General features: G+C 37.3%; 1 protein-coding gene across 1 annotated transcript; it reads left to right on the forward strand.

Moving 5' to 3' along the window:
• The first annotated feature begins 6,906 nt into the window (after window positions 1-6,906).
• On the forward strand, window positions 6,907-10,274 carry LOC128027775 (H-2 class II histocompatibility antigen gamma chain). The gene is made up of 7 exons (XM_052615637.1): window positions 6,907-7,084; window positions 8,134-8,303; window positions 8,511-8,620; window positions 8,715-8,766; window positions 9,427-9,513; window positions 9,602-9,802; window positions 9,964-10,274. Exons 1-6 carry the CDS (start codon window positions 7,008-7,010, stop codon window positions 9,799-9,801), a joined length of 696 nt encoding a protein of 231 aa, XP_052471597.1. The 5' UTR covers window positions 6,907-7,007; the 3' UTR covers window position 9,802; window positions 9,964-10,274.
• Window positions 10,275-21,632: the final 11,358 nt, after the last annotated feature.

The following is a 21,632-nucleotide window of genomic DNA, read 5'->3' on the forward strand; positions in this document are numbered from 1 at the left end:
CATGTGCTCTCTGATGCTGCAGGCCAAAAATGAATTGAAAATAAATGTTAACATTAAAACTAAATAAATCATTTTGATGTTCGATAACCATGTCTATATTGATATATTTAACTGGATATGTCTGCAAAAAAAATAGAAACATAATTTCAACCAAACGTTCACAGTAGACTCAAAGGATTAATATAAACAGTAAAATACAGAAAACAAAATAGCTTTTTTTTTTAATAAATGAACTCAAGGAAGAATAATATTTAATCATTTTATTGCTATAGACTAATGCAACAAATATTAATACTCTACGATATTTATCTACTTACATAATAGACAAAAAAGATGCAATAAATATAACTTTTTATTAATTATTACTTCCACTTTTATTTTTTTATTTATTATTTTCAATTTTAAATAATATTTAATAATAACCTTAGTCTACACTGATGATGTCATTTATTTTATTTAATAGCCAATCCTACAAATTCAAACCACATTAAGCAAAGAAATGTAGATAAAATAATATGATAATCATGGTTAAAATATTAAAGGTGCTGTAGGGAACTTTTGTAAAAAAATATTTTTTACATATTTGTTAAACCTGTCATTATGTCCTGACAGTAGAATATGAGACAGATAATCTGTGAAAAAATCAAGCTCCTCTGGCTCCTCCCAGTGGTCCTATTGCCATTTGCAGAAAGTCATGTGCTCCCGGTAAAAAACAACCAATCAGAGCTGCGGTCCGTAACTTTGTTTGTGTTCAAAATGTAGAAAAATGAACATAATAAGAGAGTACACCGTGAATCCATTTTCCAAACCGTGTTTTTAGCTTGTCCTGAATCACTAGGGTACACCTATAATAAGTGTTTATATTCTGACTATTTTAGATTGCTTCTGGGGTACCGCGGCGGAGTAACCCAGTACCTTTGTGATTCTTCATAGACATAAACAGAGAGAAGTAGTTCTGGCTACGATGTTCTTCCGCAAGACGCAAGCAGTTCTGTTTATTAACCGCTAGAGCGTCAAAAGTTCCCTACCGCAGCTTTAATAGTACTTCTCAAATACTGCACAAAAAACATTACATTTTCATAAAATATATTATAATTGTGAATACTGCAGTTGTACAGCAAACACCACAGTTAATGCTGGATGATGATTACTGTACTAAACCCATGGCGCATTGGCAAATTATTTTGTAAAGTGTGTAGTTATACAGCTTTCTTATCAAGGTCTTTTCCCCTTAGTCGCACCTCCAGAAAATGTGTGCTTGCTTTAATGCTTAGCTAAAGAAAAGAGTAAGTTAGTCACTTAGGTGATAATGATTTGTCAGCATCTGGTATGCAGCCATTGCTGCCACAAACACTGCTGTCGCCTTTATCAAACCACCTGAATGCTGGTTTGGTGATGAACACTGGTGTGACTATAGAAGAGAGTGCTCTGCTGTTACAAACAGAAATCTCCTCTCTTAGCCAAAGAGGCAGTAGAAATAGCACCCCAGAGAGCAGAGGAAGTACGGGCTGTTCAGCCACTACCTGCATGTACGGCAAGTCAGTGCAGAGTGAACCAGTTGACTGTTTCACAGTGAGCGCTGTACATGATAACAGAGGCTAGAGCCCCTTCGACAAGGTGTCTATGCACTTTGAAGAGGAAAGTGTCAGCAGACATGAGAGCACGTCGAGTTGCGATATTCCCAGTTTTTAATTTTTTAACATTTTGAACTGAAGTAAACTAAACCTGAAACATACAGTATTGTTCAAAATAATAGCAGTACAATGTGACTAACCAGAATAATCAAGGTTTTTAGTATATTTTTTATTGCTACGTGGCAAACAAGTTACCAGTAGGTTCAGTAGATTCTCAGAAAACAAATGAGACCCAGCATTCATGATATGCACGCTCTTAAGGCTGTGCAATTGGGCAATTAGTTGAATTAGTTGAAAGGGGTGTGTTCAACCAAAATAGCAGTGTCTACCTTTGACTGTACAAACTCAAAACTATTTTGTACAAACATTTTTTTTTCTGGGATTTAGCAATCCTGTGAATCACTAAACTAATATTTAGTTGTATGACCACAGTTTTTTAAAACTGCTTGACATCTGTGTGGCATGGAGTCAACCAACTTGTGGCACCTCTCAGCTGTTATTCCACTCCATGATTCTTTAACAACATTCCACAATTCATTCACATTTCTTGGTTTTGCTTCAGAAACAGCATTTTTGATATCACCCCACAAGTTCTCAATTGGATTAAGGTCTGGAGATTGGGCTGGCCACTCCATAACATTAATTTTGTTGGTTTGGAACCAAGACTTTGCCCGTTTACTAGTGTGTTTTGGGTCATTGTCTTGTTGAAACAACCATTTCAAGGGCATGTCCTCTTCAGCATAGGGCAACATGACCTCTTCAAGTATTTTAACATATGCAAACTGATCCATGATCCCTGGTATGCGATAAATAGGCCCAACACCATAGTAGAAGAAACATGCCCATATCATGATGCTTGCACCTCCATGCTTCACTGTCTTCACTGTGTACTGTGGCTTGAATTCAGAGTTTGGGGGTCGTCTCACAAACTGCCTGTGGCCCTTGGACCCAAAAAGAACAATTTTACTCTCATCAGTCCACAAAATGTTCCTCCATTTCTCTTTAGGCCAGTTGATGTGTTCTTTGGCAAATTGTAACCTCTTCTGCACATGCCTTTTTTTTAACAGAGGGACTTTGCGGGGGATTCTTGAAAATAGATTAGCTTCACACAGACGTCTTCTAACTGTCACAGTACTTACAGGTAACTCCAGACTGTCTTTGATCATCCTGGAGGTGATCATTGGCTGAGCCTTTGCCATTCTGGTTATTCTTCTATCCATTTTGATGGTTGTCTTCCGTTTTCTTCCACGTCTCTCTGGTTTTGCTCTCCATTTTAAGGCATTGGAGATCATTTTAGCTGAACAGCTTATCATTTTTTGCACCTCTTTATAGGTTTTCCCCTCTCTAATCAACTTTTTAATCAAAGTACGCTGTTCTTTTGAACAGTGTGTTGAACGACCCATTTTCCTCAGCTTTCAAATGCATGTTCAACAAGTGTTGGCTTCATCCTTAAATAGGGGCCACCTGATTCACACCTGTTTCTTCACAAAATTGATGACCTCAGTGATTGAATGCCACACTGCTATTTTTTTGAACACACCCCTTTCAACTAATTCAACTAATTGCCCAATTGCACAGCCTTAAGAGCGTGCATATCATGAATGCTGGGTCTCATTTGTTTTCTGAGAATCTACTGAACCTACTGGTAACTTGTTTGCCACGTAGCAATAAAAAAATATACGAAAAACCTTGATAATTCTGGTTAGTCACATTGTACTGCTATTATTTTGAACAATACTGTAACCTACTCCGGAGCAGGTTATGTTCAGAGAATAAGTGCTATGTATACTTACATACGCTAAGAGTTCATCCACTTACTTACCCTTAAACATACCCGGGTAGGCTGTCACATGATCCACTTTCTGTAATACCCCCCACGGTCACTTCAGATGTGGATTATAAACAGACAATGAAACGGTGTGTATACAGTACAATATATAGTGAACGTTACACTGACAGTGAACTCAACTGAATATGTGACTCAATCAATATATAAAGATATGCTTAAGTAGCCTATTCTATAAGCTAGTAGTCCCATCTTTTACTCCAGGTAATATTTAGCCATATAGATTTATTGATAGATTTACTATGTCTATATAGTGTCTTTAGTGGGGTAAGTTGTCACAATAAAAAACTTTCTGAGTGTATAAAGGGAAATCTATTATGAAGGGCAACATAGTACATGAAATAACAAACATGTAGGCTAAAAATTATTATTCTGGCTAAAATATATTGTAATTGATAATTTGTCCAAATTTCAACAATCCTTTAACGCACCAAAAATATCGAAGATGTTATTTCGATCTGTTTTCCATGTAATTCAGAAGAGGAAGCGATGAGGGACGCTTCAGACTGTCTGCTGTCAGAGGATCTGCTGAGGGAAGTGAAGGACCCTGTTTATATCTTTAACATCACTACAGTTATGATGATGATGATGATAATATTGAATGCAAAATAAATGAGAAGATGTGACTGACCAGTTTGACATATATTTCTTTCGTTGTTGCATGAGGGAAGGATTATTTGAGAAAATCTAATGTTTCTTTGGATATAAATATGACCTGTATGATCCCATTTATGGAAGAAAAAAATATGTTGTTTGTATAATAAAATAATATAATATAATAATGTAATTTAATATAATAAAACAAACAGTCTAATATATTTATCTAAAATATAAAATACAGCATAATAGCATAGTTGGTAATATACTCCTGTGTCTCTTTTTTGCAAACCATTTATTGGAGCTGAATAACAAAAATCAACATGCTATGTAAAACTGGACTTTATTAATTATTATTTTTTTTCTCCCCAGTGGAAGTTGTGATTCTCTCTTGATTCTGGAGAAAATAACATTACTAAACAAAATCACATGTAATTTATGAATGAATGATTCAATGACTCACTCAGATGTACTTGTTTCATTACTGGATGAATCAGCGTTCTTGAACAAATCTCTTGTATTATTCAAAGACAAATACATTTGAAAGTTTAAGTTCACCCAGAAAACTAATTTAGCCCATAAATGACTTACCCTTAGGTCTAAGGTGTTTATGACTTTCTTCTTTCAGATGAATCCAGTCGGAGTTATATAAAAAATAGTTTATGATCTTTCAAGCTGTTTAATGGCACTCAGCTGGTGTTGCATGCATCAGTCCAAAAGAAGTTAAATAAAAAGCGCTCATCCATGTAAAAAAATTGTCTCACACAGCTCCAGGGGGTGAACAAAGGCCTCATGTAGTGAATCAATGCATTTTTGTAAAAAAAAAAAAAAAAACCCTAATAACCCTAATTAATTTAACCCTAATAATCAGTTTAATCTATCTTGAGCTCACTGCTGTTCATGGAAGCAGTTCCAGGAGAATTACGTATGAGGTTGGCTTCATGCAGAGCAACATGCAGGGTGTTGTTTCCTTACTGAATTCATCAGCTTCGAATGAGCAGTGAATTAATGATTCAGCGACTCTTTAAACTCTTTAAAACAGTCAACTGCTTCATTCGAGACTGAATCAGCTGTTTGAATGAATCGGTTGAATCTCAATGAGTTTTAAATCATTTCAATTCCAGTTTTCAACATTGTATGTTTAAAACTAAGCATTATTTATGCATTTGTAATATCTGCAGGTTAAATGCACCCATATCCCCTTTCAGCTTCATTAAACAGTCTGTGTAAAAAAAAAAAAAAAATTCATAGGTCTATTTGTGAGAAATGTTTTCTTATGTTGGAATGAAAGAATCTTCGTACCAGATGAATGCTAACCCAAACACACAAAATAGAAGAAATAGCTACTGAACAGTCTTCCTGCTCAAACTGTGTATAGAAACTAATTTGAATATTTATTTACTCCTTTCCAATTTTGCATTTGCTTGTACTTTTACTTTCATGACTTGAGTAACTTTAACATTAAAAATACTTACAATAAAATTGCATAGCCTACTTTAAAACTTATACTCAAGTTATATTCTGGACAGTGACTTTAACTTCTTCCAAAGTCATTTTCTAATACTTCTACTATTCAGTTACTTTATACACCACTGACATTAATGATATTTTAAGTGCTTAAATGAGTTCTATAAGTGAAGTTTTTAGCACTCAAACTTATAATCAAGTTTTACCCAACAGTCTTTACACTGCTGTAAAATATTGTAAGTGGCATTATTGTGAAATAAAACGTGCAGATTATTACATTTAAGGTAAATAAGAGCAGGTTACACAGTAAAAACAAAAAACAAATTAAATAAATACTGGTTTTACAATTTTATTTTATTTTTTTCACGGTTTGGATTTTATTTAGATCAGTTTTTTTCCATTCTTCAAACTGCAAGAACATAAACCTGTTGTGATTAGTTATCTTGTATCTCTTTTTAATGATATATAAGCCTTCTTCTCATTTCATAGTGGTTCTCAAACTAAGATTTTGACTGAATTGTGTCTGAAAAAAAAAACATCTCATCATTTGATTATGTAGAATACAGACCTTCAGTGATTTTTTGCAGCAGCAACAGAAAATCATTTCCAAATATTCATTGTTTTTATAGTAAATGCCATTTTTGTAGACTTTAACTGGCTTCACTGTTTCTGATAAATACATCAGAGACTTTCCGGGAAATTAAGCCATAAATCAAAGATCATGTAGCCTACCGATTTCACTTCACGTTTGATATTTGGAAAGGATGGCATGTTACAGTTTTGACACAGCTTCATTTCTTCTTTGTGGATTCTTCATTTCTCAGTTCTGCCTTTCATGAAAAACCAAAACATTTTTGTAAAGGAAAACCAATGAATGGACGCGTGGATCAGTTGTATCTTGGCAGAACCTGAACTAATTCCCTCACATTTCATCATCTTTATGTTTTTAATTCACAGTAATGCCACTTACAATATTTTACAGCAGTGTAAAACTGAATGCTAGAACTCATAAAACTCATTCAAGCACTTAACATATCATTAATATAATTTAAAAAGGCTTCAGAAATGCATGATAAAAACATATAAGCATTACAAATGTCAGATTGATTAATATATATATATATATGAATGCATATTTTAGCATACCTTCATAGTGATTTAACTCACTATTAATGAGAATTGAAAGATTAACCTTATATGGGTGTCAAATCCGTCTTTTTAATATGGATTTATTCTGTATTTGAAAGAGGAATTGGGATATTTGTTTTCAGTGTTATTTCTCATGTTTACAGCTTGAAGTATTCGTCTCTCTATCAACAAATGACGCTCTTCTCATCAGCCAATCACATTTTGGTTCACCTTCACATCCGGGACATTCATAACTGCAGACGTCCTGAAAAGTGGGTTCTAGAGGTGCATAAAACCTTTCAGTATTGGAGACATAAACACACATACAAACAGTGATGGATGAGTATCAGGACCAGGGGCTGATTCAGCGTGTGCCAAGCCAAGAAACCGTCGTGAACCGCGGTGGCACAGGGTAAATTATTTTATGACATTTTTGCGATCGCAAAGTTTGTGGTACATCATTTTTACATTGCATATAAAATAGTAACTATATATTGCAGTCCCTTAGTGCATGGCAGTAATTAATATAACTATAATGTTCAAGAATTCATGCTTTGAAATTATCTGTGGAACGTTTTCATTTATGTATTTTTTTTTTTTTTACTCTATTTCGGTAGCCTGCTCAAATACAGTATTGTGCGATTAAAACATTCATTGATAATGATCACGAATAAATATTGAACTCATATTAGTGCATAGCTTGTTTGGGTTATTTAGTGTGAAATTCCAATCTAATAAGGCGCAACCTGAAAGAAGGAAAACAAACTCTGCCTCGCTGCCGGTGACGTCACCGGCGCTGATGTTATTGATTGGTTGTTTTTATTAAATAGACAGTAGCGCATCAAGACTGTTTTGAAGTTTTTGTACAGAATTATTTTAATATATTCAGTTATAAGTGATTTAGATTTAATATGATAAAATCAAATAGACTTAAAATTTAAGTGAGCTATTGACAAATATTTACAACATTGATTTGTTTTTATGCTTTATACATATCGCATAATTATTTTATAAATTTCATAATTTTCAGTATCTTCTGTTTTTTTTTTGAAAGTTTTAGTATTATGGTGTTTTGTCTTTTTTAAAAATATGTCTATATAATTATTAATTACTATTATTATTTTAGTTTCAGTATTAGTTTTTTTAGTAGGCTACATCAAGTTAACTAAATAACGATCTAAATAAAATAAATGTTTGACAACAAACTAAAATCATTCCCTAATTCCCTAAATTAATTTCTCTCTTTTTTTAAATATCAAAAAAAATTCCCCAGGATCTCCAACGATTTAAAACAGACACGTTGTGAATCATTGCAAAGTTCACTTTTAAGGGGAATTTCACTTTCTGTGCTAGACAGATGACCATCTGAATAAAGCTAACCATCACCCACACACAGATACAAACACTTGAGATGCACCTGAAGCGCACAGGTCTCAGATGTTGTTCTTTGTCCTCCTGCAGGAGCTCCAATGCAAAGGCACTGAAGGTGACCGGACTGACGGTCCTGGCCTGTCTTCTGCTGGCAGGACAGGGGCTGACCGCGTACCTCGTCTGGGGTCAGAAGGAACATATCAGCGCTCTGACCACCGGCCAGGAGAAGCTGAAGACGGAGCTCACCAGAAAGATGTCCGGTGAGAAACACAGCCAAAAGAATTACATGAACTAACCATCAAACACAAATTCAATATGCACCATTCATTGCAAAAATGCAAACAGCCATTTCAACAAAACATTCATGCGTATCATTCAAGGCCTATGGTTAAATGCAGTTCTCAAAAAATAAACTGGCACTGCTGCTGATTGTATAATGTTCATATTGTCCTTGTTTGGTCTAACAGGTGCTCCTCCAAAGGCGATGCATCTTCCCATGAAGAGCATGCCACTGCTGAAGGATTTCTCTGATGAGTCCTCTGACCAGACCTCCAAGAAGAGCAGCGTTCCTCTAACTGTGAGAATAAAGATCTAAAAACAGTCATCAATACAGCTGCAATACACTTTATTTTCAATATCTGATTCTTAATTTTTTTTTTTTTTTTTTTTAGAAACTGCAACCAATTTTCACAAACCAGAAAGAGAGCACCGGACAACTGGATGGTACATCACCAACTTATATATAATACAAATAAATAAATAACATATATTATATATATATATATATATATATATATATATATATATATATATATATATATATATTCTAATTTAATTCAGGTTTTTCCATTATGGATTATATAAGCAGCCAGTGTTGTTAATAAAATTAATACAAAAATGTTTGTTTTCAGTAATTGAAAGCGATCTGAAATACAATAAAATAAAAAAGAAATTTTAAGAAAAAAAAACTCAGTAAGAGTATTATTTAAAGTCAGTACAAAAAAAAAAAAACATAAAAATTAAAATGAAAGGTGTTGAATAAAAAAAAAGCACACACTATATTACAAACATAAATTTAAAATAATAAATCATAATAAATCCGTAAAAGCATATATATATATATATATATATATATATATATATATATATATATATATATATATATATATATATATATATATATATAATTTTAGTTAATATGTAAAAACACTATGTTATTTTAGAATAGAAATAAATACAAAAATAAGTAAAAAGTTTTAACGTGGTAAGTGATAACTATAAACTATGTATAAACTATAAACTTCTGTTTATGATAAACATTCTGAATCTATGACATGGTCTCGTCCATTAATGTTGATCTAAATCTCCGTGTTGTGTGAAAAGCTGTCAGAAGGAAGATGCAGCTGCCAATGGCGAGCCTGCCACTGCTGGTGGACGCAGATGAGGAGGTGAAGAGCACTCCTGAATCAGGTGAGACGCGCGCACACACACACACACACACACACACACACGCACTGATCCGCTCAGATCTCACACATGTGTGTGTGTGTCCCCGCAGCTGTTGAGGTTCAGAGTAAGTGTCAGCTGGAGTCTCAGAAGGAGATGAAACCCGGCTTCTACAAGCCTAAGTGTGACGAGCAGGGCAACTATCAGCCCATGCAGTGCTGGCACAGCACCGGATACTGCTGGTGTGTGGATAAAAACGGCAACGAGATCTCCGGCACAAAAGTTCGTGGAAGAAGACCCGATTGCAGTTAAGGTGCGTCAACACTTTCTGTGATGAACTGAAATTTGAATAGACCTACAAATTGGGCTAACTTGAGAATAAATTAAATGACAAAGTAAATGAATTAAACATAACATTTTAAAGTATAAAGACTGAAATCATTTTCTGATGTATTTGTGTCTCTGTTTCTCCAGTGTGAATCAGCACGTCCAGCAGTAAAGAGAAAAACTCCAGGCCTATCAGCTGTCTCCTGTTTCAGCTCCTGAGGATCAATGGATGATATTTGATGGAAATAATCTAATAACTTTTCTACTAAAGATCTCTTTTTCCGATCTGTGTTCAGAATAGATTAACATTTGCAGCATATTAGCACTGGGCTAACCCTTATTCTATTAATATCTTCTGTGTGATACCATTTCTCTGTTTTACTTTGAACTCACAGCGTGATGTTAGAGGTAGCATGAATAATTTTGACTGTAATTAAACACATGCTGTTTCCAAATAAGACTGTGTGGGTTTATTGTTGCTGTTTGATTTAAAAATGATTTACACTATCCATAAAAACTGAAAATATATTATTTATTAAACCTGAATATTTTCCATTCTGTCTGACCGATCTCTGTGGTTTAAAGAAGAGAAGAGAAGATCATATGAACATATGAAATTAACAGTATTACATTTTTTGTGTAAACATGTTAAAGAAAACATGTTAAAGTGGCAATTAATTAAGGCACAAAATACTAAGAAATATTACATAAGTGCTTTTCATATTGAATTAAATCTGTGTATTGTTGAAATTCATTTTGAAAAAAAGTTTAAAACTGCAGAAAAGTGTATTTTTAACATTTATTTATAATTTTTTAATTAATTTGATAGTTTTATTATTATTATTTAGAAAAGATTAAAAACTAAAAACATTCTTAATATTTCTGTTTAGCTATACTTACAGTATATATAAAGTTATAGCTTTACTTTTATATATTTATTTAATTTTACAGTTATTTTTTTTTTATTCAAGACAAATATAACTAAATAAAATGGATAAATAAGGAAAACATAAGGATAAAAACATAAAGATAAACGGAGAAGTGTGTATATTTCCGTTTAACTATTTTTCAATACTTAAACTTACTTCCTTATTTCAGCTACATTTCTAATAATCATTTAACTTTTAGATACATGTGTGTGTGTGAGAGAGAGAGAGAGAGAGAGAGAAATTGTGTGTGTGTGTGTGTGTTACTGAAATGTTATGCTGCTAACAGTTTATAAACCATTTTAATACTTTTATACCATTATAATATGAAACAATTGAAAATAACAGGAAAAAATAATGTAAGTGCTATTCAGTATGCACTAAACATGACTCAAAACATCAGATGCATCATTAGAAGATTATTTTGATAAGAGTACTAAATTTCAATTAATCTTGTTAAACTACTCATAGAACAGAGCAGCTGCACATACAGATGTGAACATGAAGTGTTCTGTGAAATACCGCTCATGCATGACTCATGCACTCTCAGATCATTTTCACTCAATAATGTCTAGTTCCCTGCAAAAGAGTTCTCTGTTCAAACATGAATAAATTAACATATGCTGCTTCATTTTCCTCTGAATGCAGCAGACATTAGCAGGACATAGAAGCATGAAATAACTGAATCTTCACTGACTGTTTAGGAAGGTTTTTCCGCTGAAATATTTTGTGGAGGAACTTAAATCATGAATATAGTTCAACCAATTTGTCAACTGATCTGCTTCATTCAGGTGTTTTTATGCTGATAAAACATCTATATTTTCCCTAAATGATCTCAAGCTTCCTTCTCTTTTTCAAAACAGAAATGCTCAGTATTACTTCTTTATTAATTCCAAGGTCACTTCATTAAAAGACTTCTTGAAAATCAGGCATTTGAATATGAGACAGACAGAATGAAAGTGTTGCATGAGGTCAGATAAGGAAATGTATCTCACAGGAAGAGATTCAAAATAAACTGACCACAGGGTTTATTTATAAAATGGAGCGGATATGAGACACAAGCAGTGACATCCTACCATCACTGAGAAAATATTATAGCTTCTATTAAAGGGATAGTTCACCCAAATAGCAAAATTATGTCATTAATAATAACTTACCCTCATGTTCTTCCAAACCCGTAAGACAGTTTTAGATATTTTTAGATTTAGTAAAAATATCTAAGCTCTCAGTCCCTCCTTTGAACCTGTGTGTACGGTATACTTTTCATGTCCAGAAAAGGAATAAAAACATCATCAAAGTAGTCCATGTGACATCAGAGGGTCAGTTAGAATATTCGGAAGCATCGAAAATACATTTTGGTCCAAAAATAGCAAAAAAATTAAAGCTGCAAGCAGCCTTTCTGGGGCCAAGCCCTTATTGCTCTTTGGCTTTTAAGGGTTTTTCAAGCAACTTTTTCAGCACTTTTTACAGAACAGATAGATTCAGAATTACAGATAAGGTGAAATCAGAAGGTCTGATGAGAACGAACGCAGAATGAAGTTACAAAAACACACTTCTTTTTGATCCCATTTTAAGAAACTTTAGTACAGCTCTTAACCATGTAATAAAGGAATTGAAATGACAACTTTATACCCAATTTTAAATTTTTCCCATACAGGTTTCGAACCCACAACCTCACAGGTTCAGAACCAACGCCTTAGCTAAGTGCGCCACATTAGTTGACACACAATTTACATGGCACAGAAGAGAGGTCAAGGTGTGAGAATGATCTCTCACAAGCCCGAAATAGCATTTTAGCCAGATTAGCATGCTACGCTAAAAAATGCTAACATTGTCAAAGTTAACCAGATTGCTCAAGAGACCCATTAGAGTGAATAGAAAAGTGTTAGCATTTTAGTTCATTAGCATGCTAAGCTAATTAGCATAAATCAACAAGCACAGGCACGGTCAACTTCGGAGCTGTACATCTCTGGAACGGGAGTGAATATCAAAAATTTGTTGAGTCATTTCTGTCAGGCCCGGTCTGAAGTTCATCTGTTAAAATTTTGAACAAAATTGAACAAGATTTCAGGGAGGAGTAGCGAAAAAACTGTATTTCATTCCATTCAATATGGCGGACAGACGCCATGTTGGAAAATGACAATTGAGACATCATCAGAATCGGCATAACCAAAGGAATAAAATGACATAAAAATAACAAAAATTGATCAACATTTACAGTAGTTATAAGGGGTTTTGCAAGAATCGTTATATCTCTTGAACACTAGGTGGCGCTGTCTTCCAACTTCCGGGGTACTTCCGGCACATGGTGTTGATGATGCCTATCGATTTTTGTGAAGATTTGTACAGTAGTTCAAAAGTTATAGCAATTTTTGACAAATTTCAAAATGGCGGACGGGTGGTCCAGGTGGTCTTGACAAAATTGACATCCACAGATTCAAAATGATCTACAGAAACCATAGACATCAAGATCATAATTTTCTGATGAATTGTTCAGAAGTTATAAGCAAAAAAGTGCATTTTTGGTATCTCAACACCCATAGGTGGCGCTGTTCCCAAATTTGGCATGGACCCCCAAGTTATGGTGTAGATGAAGTGAACCAAGTTTGGTATCGATTGATCAATGTTTGGCCGAGATACAGCATCTCAACCCATTTGAGGTCAACCTCAGTAAGTTCACAGCATCATAACTTTTTTTTTCACTAGTGTTCAAAAAATTCTGTTGAGTCATTTCTGTGCGGCTCAGTCCAAAGAACATCTGAGCCAAATTTCAGAAGAATTGGACTAATTTTGAAGGAGGAGTAGTGCTTAGACTGAATACTGTACTTTTCAAAATGGCCGCTACTGTAATGGGAGGAGTCTTAATGTAAGATATGGAATGGAATCTCCATGAAGAGACAAAACAGATGTACTAAGTTTTATTTTAATAGAATTAGTGGTTCAAGAGTTATTAATGTTTGAATGTTGAATTTTTGAGCTGGTGGTGGCGCTATAGAGTTTGCCCTAGAGACCCCAAAGTTGGTCAGATCACTAATAATGGTCATCTCTACAAGTGTGCCAAATTTCATCATTTTCCCTTTTTCCCTTCATAGGGCTACCATAGACTCCCATTGGACGAGAAGAAGAAGAAGAAGAAGAATAATAATAATAATAATAATAATAAAACGTACAGATACAATAGGGGCTACAGCCCTCTGGGCTTGGCCCCTAACTACGACTTTATTCAGCATTGCCTTCTCTTCCGTGTCTGTTGTGAGAGAGTTCAAAACAAAGAAGTTTGTGATATCCGGTTCGCGTCTCCAATACGCATTAATCCACAAATGACTTAAGCTGTTAACTTTTTTAATGTGGCTGACACTCTCTCTGAGTTCAAACAAACCAATATCCCGTACACTGTACACAGTACACTGACTGAACTGCTGTGAAGAGAGAACTGAAGATGACGAACGAAAGACTGACTCGTTCTCAAATCAAGAACCGTTTCTTTCAGACGCGTCCGATTCGAGAACCGAGGAGCTGATGATACTGCGCATGTGTGATTCAGCGTGAAGCAGATCGACACAGAAGAGCGCCTGAACCGAACTGATTCTTTTAGTGATTGATTCTGAACTGATTCTGTGCGAATGTTATGAGCCCAGGTAAACCGATGGCTTGCGGTCATCACCAATGACGCCATTACGTCGAGCGCAAAAGAACCGCTGAACCGTTTTCTTCAACCGGTTTATTGAATCGAACTGTCAGAATGAACTACTGGTAATCCGAAAACCGATGCAACTGGTTCTTGACTCGAGAACAAGTAAATCTTTTGTTCGTTATCTGGCTCGGCTCGGTGTTCATCTTCAGTTCTCTCTTCACAGCAGTTCAGTCAGTGAACTGTTTGAGTACATGAATTACTCCGGGATATTGGTTTGCTTCAACTCAGAGGGAGTGTCAGCCACATTTTAAAAAAAATAACTGCTTAAGTCATTTGTCGATTAATGCGTATTGGAGATGTGAACCGTTTAAAACGATTCAGTTCGATTTGGTGAACTGGTTCAAAAAGATCCGGTTGCATCGAATGATTCATTCGCGAACCGGATATCAAACTTTATAACTTTATAAAACTGAACGTAACTTTTTCCGAAACTATAAAAAATATGCCATTACAAAAGAAAAACACAATGAAAATGAAAAAAATTAACTCAGTCGCACAAATTTAACAGGCTCTTCAAATATGCTTCATTCTTTGTTAATGTTTTTCAAAGATTTGTTTTCGCTAATCGTGGATTCTAAATGCATTGCCACAGATTTCACTTACGTTTCCCAGTTTTTCGTTTGGTGTTTTGACACAAACCTCTCGTGGGGGCGGGCTTAACAGTGATCTACTCTGATTGGATATTCAGCTTTTGATGGACAGGTGCTCTCTGACCAGGAAGTAGACGCCACTCAGTGGCGCACATATTGGAAACCTCTTGCGGTTATTTGTATTACTTAATATGTAAATGATATTTGACCTTTGATCGTCTCAGTCTGTAAAGATGAGCTCTTGTCCTTCAGGCAGCTTGAAGTAAGCTTGTGTTACTGAATGACAATAATTGCCATTGCGCTCAGATTTCATGACTGAAGAAGAAGAATGCTATCAAGGTATGGCACGGCCAGGACCGCAGCATCTCGTTCCCTATTCAGGGAACCATGGTTACATACGTAACTGAGATGTTCCCTTTCATAGGTCACTTCGATGCTGCGGTGACGTCACCACATATGGGAACGCTATACAATAACGCCTGACATACCTGATAGCTGGGATCCGAGGAAGCATCTGCTCAAGCGGAGAGAACACGGGAGCCAGGAGCCATCCTCAGATCCAGACTGTAGGACTTGATAAAAGTGCTCGGTGAGGACCATCCTGCCGCAGCACAGATATCATCCATAGAAGATCCACTGAGAAAAGCTTGAGAAGAAGCAACAGCTCTAGTGGAATGAGCTTTAACCCCTTTACGTGCAAACATTGCCGACGGCCCCAGTTTATTATTGTTTCACTTTCACAGCACATTAAACATCACTGTCTTACTTCATCTGGACAAACTGTGCATCAATTGAAAGTTTAAAGACTCTAGCTTCGATATTTGACCAATATTTTGAAAAAACATTGTTGCAGTGACAGATATTTAGTGATTTATGTCAGAAGTGCAAAATAATAAATCCGTATTATGCCATATTTTGAATAGAAATTCACCACTCACTCATATTCAGTCACGTCAGCAGCGGTTTATTTGTGTTCACATAGACTCACTGAACAGCGTCAATAAGGATTTACAGACCAAAGATGCATATCTGCGGAGATATATGGATATATTTACTCATGTTTACTTCATATTTCTTCAGACAGAATCGTCATTTCTATTCATTTTCCACGGATTTACGCGATCAGATGATAAACAGCCTCTCCCAGCGATCTGTGTGTGTGCGCAGTGGTCACAGCTCGTGCTGTATGTGGCTCAGACTCTGATTGGGCCTTCCCAGTGTCAATCTGAGAGTGTCATATATGGACACCGCCACATCGTGTCACATGCTTCCTGCACACTTCCTGGTAATTATCTGGCCAAAACAACACTGAAACACCTCTGTACACACGAAATATCCGAATAATAAACCCGCGATTACGATAGTAAAGCTTGGTATGAGAATTTATTGAGATCTGGGGCGTTTTTATAAAAAAAATCGAAAATGTACATCGGAAATGCTAACTTGTGCAGCGATGAAAAAGGCTACAAATAACATATTTTTACAACAGTAAACGACCAAATTCCACCCCTGATCGCTAAAGGAAGTTATTATAAACACTTGATCGGCGTTTAAAGTGAGTTTTGAGTAAAAGTGTACTAATAATTTCATAAATTGTCTGATGTAGCTTGATGCTAACGTTAGCTCCGATGCTACTAATAGAAGGTGCTTTTCTTCTTCATAATGCATTTTTGTCACAATAATTCACGTAAGGTCGTAGGAAAATGTTTTGTTGTATTTTTATAGTAAGACTTTTGATAAATAAGGGCTAAATGCAAAGAGAGACTGAAGTGAGATCGCTGCTTTGTGTCTTTGTAAGCCTGAAAAACCACAATCAAGGCTAATAAAGGTGGAATAAAAACAAAAGAATAATGATAAAAGAATAATGCGGATAATGTGTCATACCTGGCGGAGGTGTGAAAAACTAGTTTGGTGAGAACAATGGAATAATGAATCGGGCAGTTTTCACAGCCAAACACACACAAAATACACAGGAGAGTTTACATGTGAGATCTCACAGAGTTTAAGTGCCCTAAATCAATCTGATTAGCCTTCTCTAAAAACACACATGACATGGCCTTAGAAAATATTTAATAAAATTCACAGTTTTACAGATTCGATTATGAATTTTTTTTTACAACGTTTTGGAAGACTTGTGGCCTTAGCTACACTGTGTTTTCAAACTCATTTCCTACATCAACAATTTTTTAAATACATTTAAAACATATGTTTTTAATATTTTTATTTTTGTTTTTATGTATGAGCTTATATATCTCTATTATCATAACAGTCTGAGTGATTCTGATTCCTGAACAGTAAACTTTAAAGTGTCAGCTTTGTGAACAAAGGTTGATTATGTATCTAGTCAGAAAGAATCATAAGCAGAAACCTTTTTATTTTGGGTATGTAATTTCGGTCTCCATGCCAAAAAAGGGGGGTTACTAGTAAGGGGTTAACTCCTAAGGGCGAAGTGAGTCCGCGCGCCTCATAGGCTAAAGATATTGCCTCCACCACCCAATGGGACATGCGCTGTTTTGTAACCGCATGGCCTTTACTCTTATGTCCAAAACAGACAAACAGCTGGTCAGACTCATGCCATGGGGCTGTACGATCCACATAAACCTTTAAAGCTCTCACAGGGCAAAGACTTAGATCTCCTGACCCCGCCTCAGCAGGGGGTAAAGCTTCCAGGACCACTTGCTGAAAGCAAAAGGGATTATATGCGACCGTAGGAACATAATTAGGCCTCGGTCGCAACAGCACCTTTACAGAGCCCGGTGCAAATCCCCAACTCTCTTGAGGGAGGATAAAGCCATAAGAAGAAATGTCTTCAGTGTCAGGATTTTATCCGGTACAGTTTCCAAGGGCTTAAACGGATGCCCTGATTATCCCTTATAGTTTGCACTGTGTGTCTGTTTGCCTCTAAATGTTACGGATTTTCCCCATTTCTCTGTCTTAATTCCCATCAAATGTAACTATCGATATAGCCTCTGATATCTTACGGTCCAACTTGTCTGACGCCAGTCCAATACATTCTTCCTCGTCGTCATCTTCGCTCAGTTGTAGATTAGGGATATTATACAGTCTTATTATGCCGCTTTCATCGTCGCTCAGATCGTATTCAGAATCAGTGAGTCAGCCGTCGCGCACCCTGTATGAAACGAGAAACTGCCTCAGTGGATGACGGCCCACTGAGGCACCGTCTATATATTCGTGGTAAGCTGAAATGGCTGCCACGTAAACCTTCAGAGTGGCTGGTGTCACTCCATCAGAAAAACGGTCCTGAAGGAACTCCAGTACTGAAGCCACTGGGCAGTAAACTGGATCCACATTACGATTCCCACACCAGGCTGTAAACAGTCTCCACTTGAAAGCATATAAGCGTCTCGTAGAAGCTGCTCTAGAATTCAGTAAAGTCTCAGTAGTTTCAACGGAAAGACCGGGACACGCTAACGCACTCTGCTCAGAGGCCACGCCCACAGTTTCCATAGATCTGGCCTCGGGTGCCAAATCAGTCCCTGTGCTTGTGATAATAAATCCTGTCTGAGGAGTTCCACTCTGTCCAGCCGTATTCTGGATAATACCACTGGGGTCAGACGATTTGGGGGAAAAGCATACAAACTGGTCCTGGGCCAGCTGTGAGCTAACGCATCCACGCCTAGGGGCGATGGGGGGCATAGGGAGAACCATAGCAGGCAATGCGTAGTCATGTTCGACGCGAATAAATCCACTTTCGTTTTGCCGAAAATCCGCCATAAGAGATTCACCGTCTGGGGGTGTAATCTCCATTCCCCTTGTTCCAGAGCCTGTCTGGATAGTAAATCCGCTCCGAAGTTCAAACATCCGGGGACATGAACAGCTCAGATCGACAGAAATTTGTCCTGAGACCAAAGAAGAACATGTCTCGCCAGCCTGCACAGGGGGCCAGAGCGTAATCCTCCCTGATGATTCAGGTATAACACAACCGCTGTGTTGATCTGAGCCGCACATGACGGCCGATCAGCAGATTCGAGAAATACTGGAGAGCCACTGCATTGAGCCACTGTCCACACTCCGAGGGCTGGGCGCCCTTGACAAACAGCTCCCCAACCGGTCAAAGACGCGTCCGTCGTGACAGTCTCTCAGAAAGCACAAATTCCCAGCCGAACCCCGGTCAGGAGAAATTCGGTCGACATCCATAGATTTATCGACATCACACACCGCCGTGTCTTCGAAATCGTTAGATGCGGAAGACAACGGGGTGAAATATTCCATCTTTTCGTCCACCACTGAAAAGGGCGCATGTGAAGTAATCCCAGACGGGGAATTACGGGGAATGCCGCTGCCATTAGACCTAAAAGTCTGAGACACAATCTCGCTGTCACCGTGCGACCCGATTTGAAGCGCCGCACTCATGACGAAATCGACTGAGCGCGCGGGAGAGAAAGCTTTGCTGTCATTGCGCGAGAATCCAAATCTATTCCTAGAAAGGTTATCCGTTGAGAGGGGATTAAAACACTTTTCTGGAAATTTGTGCGTAAGCCCAGGCTGTTTAAATGATTCAGCACAAGATCCCGATGAGAGTGTGCTTGAGTCTGCGATAGTGCTTGAGTGCACTAGCACCAGCCAATCGTCCAAGTAATTCAAAACACGAATGCCCTGGAGCCGCAACGGTGCCTGAGCTGCGTCCATGCATTTTGAGAAAGTACGGGGCGCTAAAGCCAAGCCAAAGGGAAGAAAGATATGCTTTGCCCTCTAAAGCGAATCTGAGGAACTTCCTGTGTCTCTTGATGATCTGAATATGAAAATACGCATCCTTCAGATCGATCGTAATAAACCAATCGTTTGGTTGGATCTGAGACAGAATAGACTGGATGGGATGTAAATCCCGTGGCGAAACATAGAAACAAAATACAGACATCATTAGCATAGCTGCTGATCCAACAAAGTAAAATTAGTTTTACCCAAGTTAATGAATAAAAATGCACCTTTGAACAGATGCAACTACACTCACAATTAAAAAGATACATTATTCGAATGCTTGGCGAAAGAGATGTGTTTTTAATCTAGATTTAAACAGAGAGAGTGTGTCTGAACCCCGAACATTATCAGGAAGGCTATTCCAGAGTTTGGGAGCCAAATGTGAGAAAGCTCTACCTCCTTTAGTGGACTTTGCTATCCTAGGAACGACCAAAAGTCCAGCGTTTTGTGACCTTAGGGTGCGTGATGGGTTGTAACGTGGTAGAAGGCTAGTTAGGTACGCTGGAGCTAAACCATTTAGGGCCTTATAGGTAAGTAATGATAATTTGTAACTGATACGGAAATTAATAGGTAGCCAGTGCAGAGACTGTAAAATTGGGGTAATATGATCATATTTTCTTGACCTGGTAAGGACTCTAGCTGCTGCATTTTGGACTACCTGTAGCTTGTTTATTGAAGAAGCAGGACAACCACCTAGAAGTGCATTACAATAGTCCAGTCTAGATGTCATGAATGCATGAACTAGCTTTTCTGCATCAGAAACAGATAACATGTTTCGTAGCTTGGCAATGTTTCTAAGATGGAAGAATGCAGTTTTTGTAACATTGGAAATATGATTTTCAAAAGACAAATTGCTGTCTAATATAACACCCAGATTTCTGACTGTAGAGGAAGTAACAGTACATCCCTCTAGTTGCAGATTGTAATCTACAAGATTCTGTGTAGTGTTTTTTGGTCCAATAATTAGTATCTCTGTCTTATCCGAATTTAATTGGAGAAAATTGTGTGTCATCCAATCTTTTACATTTTTAACACACTCTGTTAGCTTAGATAATTGGGAAGTTTCATCTGGTCTCGTTGAGATATATAGCTGAGTATCATCAGCATAACAGTGGAAGTTAATTCCGTATTTTCTAATAATATTACCAAGGGGCAACATATATATTGAAAATATATAAAACTCTCAGCAGAGTTGACATCTCCTGTCGCAGCACCGCTATTTCCGTCGGCTTCACCGCCGTGGAAAGAATTCCGCGGAAAGGCGGCGGGCCTTTTTGAAACTGAATGGTGTATCCGTGACAAATTGTGCGTAACACCCATTGAGAAATGTCGGGCAAGCGTTCCCACGCGGCCCTAAACATTACTAGTGGTCTCAAAACTTCTGCTTCCTGCAACGCTGTCATACACATTAAAATGTCCGGGCACGAAAAGCCTGTGGCATTCGTGCACAGGGGAAGAGTATGCATAAGAGTCGTTGCGTCTCAGTGGAGGGCACAGTCCCTGGCCAGCAGCAAGAATATCAGGAGCTGCTATTCGGTGCCCGAGAACGAGAGACATTTGCCGTCAAGCTCAGATTTAATCTTTTGCGCTGACGCTGGTGAGCCGGTGGAAAAACCTTAGGGCCTAATCCAAATCGTTTGCCGACGTTCAACCTCCCTGGGTCTGCGGGGAATCAGCTGGTGGAAAGCAGCTGATTGCTTTTCGCTGCCTTGAACTTTTCCACTACCGAAGTAACAGCCTCTCCGAACAAACCATCCTTGGAAACAGGGGCATCCATGAGGAAAGATTTGTCCTTTTCCTTGATATCGGTGAGATTAAGCCAGAAGTGGCGCTCAACCGAAATCAAACCAGCCATGGAACGGCCCACTTGGTGTATGCTTGGGCGCA

Source organism: Carassius gibelio, chromosome A14 (assembly GCF_023724105.1).
Source record: "Carassius gibelio isolate Cgi1373 ecotype wild population from Czech Republic chromosome A14, carGib1.2-hapl.c, whole genome shotgun sequence".
NCBI lineage: Eukaryota > Metazoa > Chordata > Actinopteri > Cypriniformes > Cyprinidae > Carassius > Carassius gibelio.

Excerpts from the sequence above, each read along its gene's own strand:
- LOC128027775 (XM_052615637.1), top strand. The coding sequence starts at position 7,008 with ATGGATGAGTATCAGGACCAGGGGCTGATTCAGCGTGTGCCAAGCCAA. Across the intron at positions 8,621-8,714 it reads AGAGCAGCGTTCCTCTAACT|AAACTGCAACCAATTTTCAC; the intron begins GTGAGAATAAAG and ends TTTTTTTTTTAG. Across the intron at positions 8,767-9,426 it reads GAGCACCGGACAACTGGATG|CTGTCAGAAGGAAGATGCAG; the intron begins GTACATCACCAA and ends TTGTGTGAAAAG.